This window comes from Trichoderma reesei, assembly GCF_000167675.1.
Source record: "Trichoderma reesei QM6a unplaced genomic scaffold TRIREscaffold_9, whole genome shotgun sequence".
Lineage (NCBI taxonomy): Eukaryota > Fungi > Ascomycota > Sordariomycetes > Hypocreales > Hypocreaceae > Trichoderma > Trichoderma reesei.
Window position 1 is genome coordinate 1022786 of NW_006711156.1, and position 8767 is coordinate 1031552.

At 51.4% G+C, this 8767-nt stretch overlaps 4 protein-coding genes across 4 annotated transcripts; 2 read left to right on the forward strand and 2 right to left on the reverse strand.

Annotated features, from left to right (window-relative positions):
• The first annotated feature begins 1 nt into the window (after position 1).
• On the forward strand, positions 2-976 carry rps14 (ribosomal protein S14, S11 family). Its single transcript, XM_006965336.1, has 3 exons — positions 2-93; positions 233-466; positions 538-976. The coding sequence occupies exons 1-3, from the start codon at positions 30-32 to the stop codon at positions 687-689; spliced, it is 450 nt and encodes a 149-aa protein (XP_006965398.1). The 5' UTR covers positions 2-29; the 3' UTR covers positions 690-976.
• Positions 977-1226: 250 nt separating this feature from the next.
• Positions 1227-4688, reverse strand: TRIREDRAFT_62057 (uncharacterized protein; the record flags this gene model as incomplete). Its single annotated transcript, XM_006965465.1, has 1 exon — positions 1227-4688. One exon carries the CDS (start codon positions 4686-4688, stop codon positions 1227-1229), a length of 3462 nt encoding a protein of 1153 aa, XP_006965527.1.
• A 1336-nt stretch (positions 4689-6024) lies between these two features.
• TRIREDRAFT_62034 (uncharacterized protein) lies at positions 6025-7377 on the forward strand (the record flags this gene model as incomplete). The annotated part of the gene is made up of 1 exon (XM_006965337.1): positions 6025-7377. One exon carries the CDS (start codon positions 6025-6027, stop codon positions 7375-7377), a length of 1353 nt encoding a protein of 450 aa, XP_006965399.1.
• A 274-nt stretch (positions 7378-7651) lies between these two features.
• TRIREDRAFT_107541 (uncharacterized protein) lies at positions 7652-8440 on the reverse strand (the record flags this gene model as incomplete). The annotated part of the gene is made up of 2 exons (XM_006965466.1): positions 7652-7822; positions 7904-8440. The coding sequence occupies 2 exons, from the start codon at positions 8438-8440 to the stop codon at positions 7652-7654; spliced, it is 708 nt and encodes a 235-aa protein (XP_006965528.1).
• Between the last annotated feature and the right edge of the window lie 327 nt (positions 8441-8767).

Below are 8767 nucleotides of genomic sequence, written 5' to 3' on the forward strand. Positions count from 1 at the left end.
GAAAAGCCAGACGTCAACGAAACTTCAAAATGCCCCCCAAGAAGGTCGCCGCTCCCAAGGAGAACATCTCCCTGGGCCCCTCTGCCCGCGATGGTATGTTGACCCTACGAAAGCGACAATTCCGTGTATCTGGGAGCCTCCGAACGCCTTGAGCCCTGTCACGATGCAAAAAAGATGGAGAGATCTGCGCAAGAGCAACAATGAATTGCCAAACTGACAATGGCGCTTTTAGGCGAGCTCGTCTTTGGCGTTGCCCGTATCTTCGCCTCCTTCAACGACACCTTCGTCCACGTCACCGATCTGTCCGGCCGTGAAACCATCACCCGTGTCACCGGTGGAATGAAGGTCAAGGCCGACCGTGACGAGTCCTCCCCCTACGCTGCCATGTTGGCTGCTCAGGACGTCGCCGCCCGCTGCAAGGAGCTTGGCATCAACGCTCTGCACATCAAGATCCGCGCCACCGGTGGTATGTTTGCACTTCTCGATGATGGGAACGGGTTGCGAGTCTCGAAAACTAACACAAATAAACTCTTGCAGGTAACGGTACCAAGACCCCCGGTCCCGGTGCCCAGTCTGCTCTCCGCGCCCTGGCCCGTGCCGGCATGAAGATCGGCCGCATTGAGGACGTTACTCCTACCCCCTCCGACTCTACTCGCAGAAAGGGTGGTCGCCGTGGTCGTCGTCTGTAAATATCGTATTTTTATTTCTACAAAACAAACGAAATGGAATACGGATTTACAGTGTCTGGCAACACTTTGGACTGGATTCAAGGCAGGAGTTTCGCTATCTGGTTCTTTCATGCGGCGCTGAGAAAAAACGAGGAGAACGGCCCTTGAAGCCTGGTCTCCAACTCTATTATGCTTTGCGCTGGGTTGCATCATTCTCCTCATACTAGGAGGAAGATGTGACTCAATGTCAATGCAGTAGACAGTTACGAATTCGCCCGAAGAAGGCTATGAAAAGTTGTCTCCCTGTCACAGTTATTCTTCCGTGAAATGTGCAACGTTCAAATCTCCCTTGATGCAAGTGCAAGAGAACAGTGGATGAAGTGTTGTATGCAGCGACTAGTTCCACCTGGTATATGATCTTTCTGTATCCCGGTTTATCCCCATTCCTGTAACCCCATCATTCCTGTGTCCCCAAACTCCTTGCAGATCATTCGAGAAAAATAGAGCATCGACGCTTCGGAGCGGCCCAAGTACACCCTTCTGACGAATCTGAATAGCTTATTGAAACCTGGGCTTCAACGACCACATGCCCCTGCCAGTACTGCTGACCCTGTTCAAAACGGCAACCGTTTCCAGCGCAGTCTTGAATTCGTCGGTCTGCTTCTTGCCAGGGCAGTAAGGGTTAAAGTGATCCACCAACATCTTGCTTGGGACTTTCCCTCCATGACGGCTGATGAACGTCTTGATCAGGGGAATGAAATCCTTGGCCTTCATGTTTCTGTCCGCTGCGGGTGTGCCGGACCGAGAGCTGCTACCGCTATCCAGTCCCTGGCGACCCGCGAGATTGCCCACGATACCCGCCGAACTTGGACCGCCACGACGGCGATTGCCGCCAGGTCGACCCGCCGTGCCAACTTCACCTGTCCAAGTGACCGTTCCAATTGGCACTCGACGGGCTTCCTCACCCGAGTGCCGGAGATGTGCAGCAGCCTCGCGGGCGACTCTGTTGGCCTCTTGGCGCAGAATGGCCAGGTCAGCCTTGACCTTCTGCGGCCCGTTGACGATCTGTTCGTGATCATAGGCACTGTTCACTGATCGCGCAAAGATGCCCTCCAGCATGCGCTTCTCTTCGTGAGAAGATGGATCTTCTTTGACATCCTCCATCGAAGCGACCATATCTAGGCTCTTCAGCTCCTTCTTTTCGCCCATGTCTCCAATGGGGATCAGGGCTTTTGCGTCCGTGTTGTCTCGGTTTTCACCCAGCTTGACTTCCGCACCCTTGAAGACTTCGCTTCTTGACGCAGCGGGGTCTGTGTTGCCGTCAAAAGTGAACAGATCATACAAGTCGGAGAGGTCGTAAGAGCTTCGCTGCTTTGGATCCTTGAGAACCTTGTTCGTCATGAACTGCTTGAAAATCTGGCGATGATAAATCTTTTCCTCAATTGTGCCCTCCGTCATAAGTCGGTAAATCTTGACGGGCTTGTTCTGACCAAGTCTCCATGCTCGCTCTCGCGCTTGCAGGTCGGTAGATGGATTCCAATCGGGATCGAAGATGATGATACGATCAGCGCCAGTGAGGTTTGTACCCAGTCCACCAGTCCTGGTCGTCATGATGAAGACGTGAATATCAGGATCAGAGTTGAACTTGTCGATCATGGGCTGTCGCTGGTCAATCGGAGTTTCTCCATCCATGCGAAGATAGGTAATTCCACAGTTTCTGATGCATTTTTCTATAATATTAAGCATTTGCTTCCCTTGTGAAAATAACAGTGTCTTGTGTCCATTCGGTATCATGACTTTCTGCAGAAGGTCTTTAGTGAGCTGAAGCTTTGCCGACATCTTGGGGTCGCCGAACTCGTAGCCCGCTTTTTGCGAGAGAGATTTGTCCAAAAGATCAGGATGGTTGCAAATCTTGCGGAGTATGTCAATACCATACAGTGATTGGCGTGTCTTATTGAGAATGGCAGAAACTTCGTCGGAGCGGAGGAACGTCTGATATGCGTTGCGTTGGCCTTCAGTCAATTTGCAAAACAGGACCTGCTCTGTCTTTTCCGGAAGGTCGGCAGCCACATCGACCTTCAATCGCTGAAGCAAGTATTCACTGATGGTTTCTTTCAAAGCTTCGGCGCATTTTTCAGCTGTCATGACTTGCAGGTTGGATGCATTTGCATAGCCGCCTTGGCGAATGGGGATCTCAAACTGTTGCTTGAAATTGACCAGAGTCCCCAAGCGCATCGGATAGATAAAGTCGAAGAGCGACCACAACTCGGTCAGGTTATTTTGAATTGGAGTTCCTGACAGAATGAGCCGATTTGGCGTGTTGAGCTCTTTGCATGTGACTGTGATTTCGGCATTTGGATTTCGGATTTTGTGGCCTTCGTCCAGCACCGCATAATCCCATTCAACGTTTAACAGCTCCTCGGCATATGTCTGAAGTCCAGTGTACGTGGTGATGAGGACGTGACCTTTCTGAACCACCCCTCGGACGATTCTCTTCGCCGCCTTGTTTGACCGGGTAGCCATTGGGCTAAAATGTTCTAGATCATACTCATCTTCAGCCGAAGGATTCAGCATCCCGCTGCCGGAAGAATGCAGGATAGAAACGCGCAGAGGTGGCCACCACCGATGGAATTCGCTCACCCACTGGCGAAGGAGCGTGGCAGGAGCAACCACAATGACTGGCTTCTTGAGCTTTTTGCTGTAGTGCAGAGCGGCGATGAAAGCAATCAGCTGCACTGTTTTCCCGAGACCCATTTCATCTCCAATGATTCCCCCAACACTTTGTTTGTAAAGCTCCGCAAGCCACTGGACGCCAGTTTTCTGATATCCGAATAGCGAGGGATATACATCTCCTGGTAGCTTGAGATCGTCGGTGAAATGGTGATCGGGAACACCTGGGGCAGGCTTAAACCACTCTTCCTCATTCTCGTCACTATCCTCAGGGTTTGCAAATGGGTCGCTCTGGCGTTTGGCTCGTCTTGCTCGACTCCTTCGATCGACCCAGTCCTTGAGCCGCCTCTTATAGTGAGCCTCGTTGCCATCATCAATCTTGCTAAGATCGATAGAATCTTGCTCCGCGGCCTGTTTCTTAGCTTTTGCCTTCCGTCGTTGTTGTCGAATGATGTCATCTTCGGTTGTCTGCTGCCAGACGGTAGAGTCGGTAGATTCTGGACTTGAAGGCGCCTCGGGCTCGAAGTCAGCCGACGGCTCGCGTTCTGCTCTTCGCGAGACTTTGATCTTCTTTCGTGGTCGAAGTGAGAATTCTGCCTCGGCCGAGGTCTTTTCACTCGGCGGGGACGGTGTGTTCTCTTCCGAGAATCCGGGACGACGAAGTAATTGATGCGACAGAGGACCCTCGAAGGACTCGTCCCCCAGTTGATTCGCAGTCGCTTCCTCCTCAGCATCCAAAATGGTGTCGGCAAGTTGGCCTTCGATACCGGCTGGACGAGTGCCTCCTAGTTTCGAGAATGGAGTGATCTTGCCGGTTCTGATGAGATAGTCGCGATGGCTTTCGCCAGGAAGTCTCTTCGACTTTGCCTGGGTCATGCTCTGTAGCGGATCTTCTTGGTGCCTCTTCTGGATACGCAGCTCGAAATCCCCGATGTCGAGAGTCGCTTGGTTGATATCTTGTTCGATTCTGGCGATCTCGTTTTGCAGGGCTCGCGACTGATGTGGGTTGCCCGCAACTCTATCCAACTTCCGTCTTTCCTTGTCAAGTTGGGTCTTGTAGCGATCACGAGTCAGCTCGAGTTTGGCAATCCTGGCACGGTCTTTCTTGTCCTCAGCCTCCATGATTGCCGCGTTAGCCTGCATGGTAATATCTCGTTCCAGCTCATCCTGATCTCGCACGGTCCCAGAGAGATTCCTCAGCGCATCATCTTCAGTCATTCCAGCGGCTGGTGGTGACTCGGCAATCGTCTCGGAAGTTGAGTCATGCTGAGCTGCAGCTATCGTTTCGTTGTGCAAGGCACTGCCGTTTTCGCCGACAGCCTTTTCCCTCGTGTCCCTTTCAGAGTCCATGTTGTCCAGTACGACCGGATGTACTTTGACGAAACAGTGGCCAAGTATCAGTGAGAGAAGGAGTGTTCGCGTTCCGAGAATTCGGGAGAGGATCAACACTCCCATGTAGGAGTAAGAAGAGCCGCCAACTCTGGATAACGATTGTGTTTCTTTATCTTGTGGTTGCGCTCGAGAATTTCCGAGGCAAAGAACGAACGATGCACGGCGGCGATCGAGGCAGCCTACTGACAAGTAAAAATGCGATGTCTGCGCATGCCGAGAACAGCCGCTGTCCCTTCAGTGGTGCATCATATTCTCGTTGGATCGCAATGCGAGGGGAAAAGAGCTTGTAGATCAGCGCCGGAACGATGGAAAATCGAGGATAAAATGACAGGCGAGAAGAGAAGAGTTTCCTTCAAGGTTGGATTCGATGATTCAATGGCGCACATGCCTCAGCCAGTGGCGAAGGAGGGAGAAGCTGATTGGTCATCACCCAAGGGTTCCACTACACAGGCAGACGCGGTGTCACGTGACTATGCAAGCACTTTACGTGTGTTCAGAGCAGGTACGTCATCAAGGAAGGTGCCGAGATCTTTCTGGTGATGCCACGTCAATAATCTCAATCTCAACTGCAGAAGTAGCTTTATGGTGACTGAAGGCTCCATAAGATATTCGTGCTTTACGTCGCGATCTTAATTCGGGGCATATCCAGGTGAAATTTTGAAGCTTACATGCACTCTGCGGGACTGCATTGAAAGAGCATTCAATCTACTAGAAACCAAGTCAGGGTGCTCGATACCTCGGCACTTCCTCTTTACCTACCTAGATTCACAAGGGCGACAGTCTCTCCTCGTATTGAACCAGTTCGCCCAGGAGATGCTGTCGATACCCAAAGCGCCTTTGGTACCTGCGGCTCTTGCATTATGCATCTATCCCCTAACGCAGTTTCGCTTATCCGAGTTCCGGACCTATTGTAAAAAGTGCCTACCCTGGCGTTGCTTCAATTCGAGCTCGCGATATTCATTCATGAAATCCATGATTAGTGAGATTGATTGCCTCGGACCAAGATCAAATCATCAGCTGGCCACATATCATGTTCTTACCAACGGCCTGATCCATACCCACAGACACACAGTTGTGCGCTGTAGCGCCATATTCCGAAACTGCCCCTCACACATCGCATCTTTGAATACCACCACACGATTCTCCCAACTTCCTCCTCCCAGCCAGTCACAGTGACCCTCTCCGTGAGTGAGGCTTCGATATGTCAAGCTGGACTAGGCTATTTGGTCGCCGCATTCCATGCTCATGCTTCGCCCGCCCTTATACACCAGATGTTCGCAGACTCACCAAACCCATGGCGGCTTATTCTACACAATCTCGCCAGCCCGCATGGCTCACATCGCTCTTGAGCAATACAAGCCCGGCCCCCAAATTGTACGCCTGGAGCCCAGACAATTTAAGGGGTAGCGTTCCAAGCAGTCTGAGTCCTAGTGCAGACCAGCCTGATCCTTCTGACCTGGATCGCCGAATCTTCATATTGGGGATTGGCAATCTGGGTCGCCTCTACGCTAGCTGTCTCTCCATGCACTCGCCTCGGCCTCCAATTACCCTCGTCGTACACAAACAGGAACTATTGGCCCAGTGGATCCATGGCCCAGGCCTCGAGATCACCAGATCAGGACGGCTTTATCGCGGAAAAGACGAGTTTCAGATCGAGTTGTGGACTGAGCAAGCACCTACACATGGCCCTGTCAGAGAAGTCGCTCACGCGAACAAAATCCGCAACCTCATCGTTGCAACTAAAGCCTCCGCAGCCATGACTGAAGCTGACAGACTACGACGCTATCTCGACAGCAGCAGCAGCGTGACGTTTCTTCAAAACGGCATGTCTAAACTGTGGCCGCCCTACGGACAGAAATACGTGGCCCAGCGGTACCCTGATAACGACGCGCCCAACTTTCTGGCTTGTGTTACGAATCACGGCGTCTTGTCGGAGGGGCCATTCAAGAGTCTTCACGCCTCACCTGCAGACAGTGCCGTTGGGCCTGTGTTGCTGAACAACACGGCTCGTCCTCTCGCACCGAGCGTAGCCTACTTGACAGACGCCATTGCCTCCGCTCCCTGTCTCAACTCAAGGTCCTTGACAAGAGCCGAACTCTGGGCATCGCAGCTTCAGAAGCTCGTTGTGAACTCTACCATAAACCCCCTTACTGCCGTCCTTCGCTGTAAGAATGGCGCCCTCTTCGAAAACTCCAATGGCATTGTAGCCAAAGTCATTGTCCGCCTTCTACATGAATCAAGCGCCATCCTGCAGACTCTCATCAATCATCCCATCGCCACCGAGATTCTCGCGGCGTCGTCAGATGTCAAGCCTGGCAAGTCTCTGGAAGCCGTGAGAGAAGAGCTCTCTTTGCGCTTTTCATTTGCTGAGCTTCACTCAATGCTTTACAACATCGGCCAAGTGGTAAAGGACAACACTAGCTCAATGCTTCAGGATGTTCGCGCAGGCAAACCAACGGAGATCCACGACTTCAATGGCTGGCTCGTCGAGACGGCTGATTTTCTGGAGCAAAGTAGCATCGGTCAGCCCCGTGAACTGGACGTGTCTTGTCATCGGACGTTAATTGCGATGGTTGAGTCGGGCACTATTGTGGACGACACCGAACTGGCCAAACAACTGCTACCCGGAATGTCTCATACATGGTAGAAAGACAAAACATTCATGCATGTGAAGCGAGAACATGGGGTATATATACTACATATCGATGACAGAAACACCAAGCAATAGTAGCAGAACGTGGCAATGGTTTACATAGACAGAACTGTTTGGATACTGGATAGCTATTCCGCCAACATGCCTTATCCGTGATTGATTAACATACAACACTCCCCGATATAATCCCAGGATGCTACTGATCATTTCATATATATATTGCTGTTCTCACTGTCATCTATCGCTCCGCGATATTGATATGCCACATTCAGCTCTCATGTGAAAAGGAAAATTGCGAGGCATCATCAAGATCATCGTTGAATAGCTCCCACACGCGATTGCAGCATCCCATTGGTGTGACACCATTCCCAACTCGCTGCGCAACAATGCGCCATTTCTCGTCCTCGTAGCTCTTCAAAGCGTCCAAGAGCCTTTCGTCCTGCGATAATCACTGGGTCAACTTTACTCCTGTAGAGTGCAGGGTACATTCTTAGCGAAATCAGGAAAAGGAATTACATACCATCTCTCTTGTCCACGATGTGCCCTCCGTCTTCAACCTCGTACAGTATCTCACCTGCAATGTGCCTGGATTACGTCCTGGGAAGAAGTCGGCAATTTGCTTCCACGTAAGATGCCTCTTTTCCTTTAGCTCAATCAGAAGCTCGTCTTCCTCCTTGCTAAACTTGACCCTAGGTCGCTGAGGCCGCCGCGCAGGAGAAGGCATCCCTTCTTGTCCAACAAGGTTATACGAATCTTGACCATGCTCTTCGAGCATCGAAGCTGATGAGCGACCCGTATCTGGTAGATGATGGTGATGGTGGGACGGCCGAGGCATGGATGACATGCTACTGTCCGGCACTCCATAGGGTCCGTATATGTAGGAAGTGGCAGCATCCGCGTGTGCAGTCCTGGAGCCGACATAGGACGAGTTTTGCGAGTAGGGATCATCGGAATAGCGTTTTTGATCGTCTGTTACTGAGTAGTAAGGACTATAAGATGGTGCTGTCATCGGAGTGAGATTTGTCTCGTGTAAATGCAACCTTTCGTTGTAGCTCATGTTTCTGAAATAAGAGGATGGGGTGTTCTGTAGCTTCAGTTGCAATGATGCAGTTACAGCGTCTGGCTCAGAAAAGCCACGTCGAGATAATGATCATGAGATGTCCTCATTTATAAACCAAAAGTTCACGGCATTTTGCCCAAGTCAAAATCAGCCATATCCCGTCTCTCCTGTTTCTCTCTTCCCCGCTCGGTTCTATCCCCTCTCCATGCGTCTTCCTTGTTCTCCTCTGCTTCCTCGATGTCCTTTACCTATCGATACAAGGAAATTCGCCTCCGCATAGGCACATGCCGTGAACTACAGCTTCATGCCGCGGTAGACAAAGAG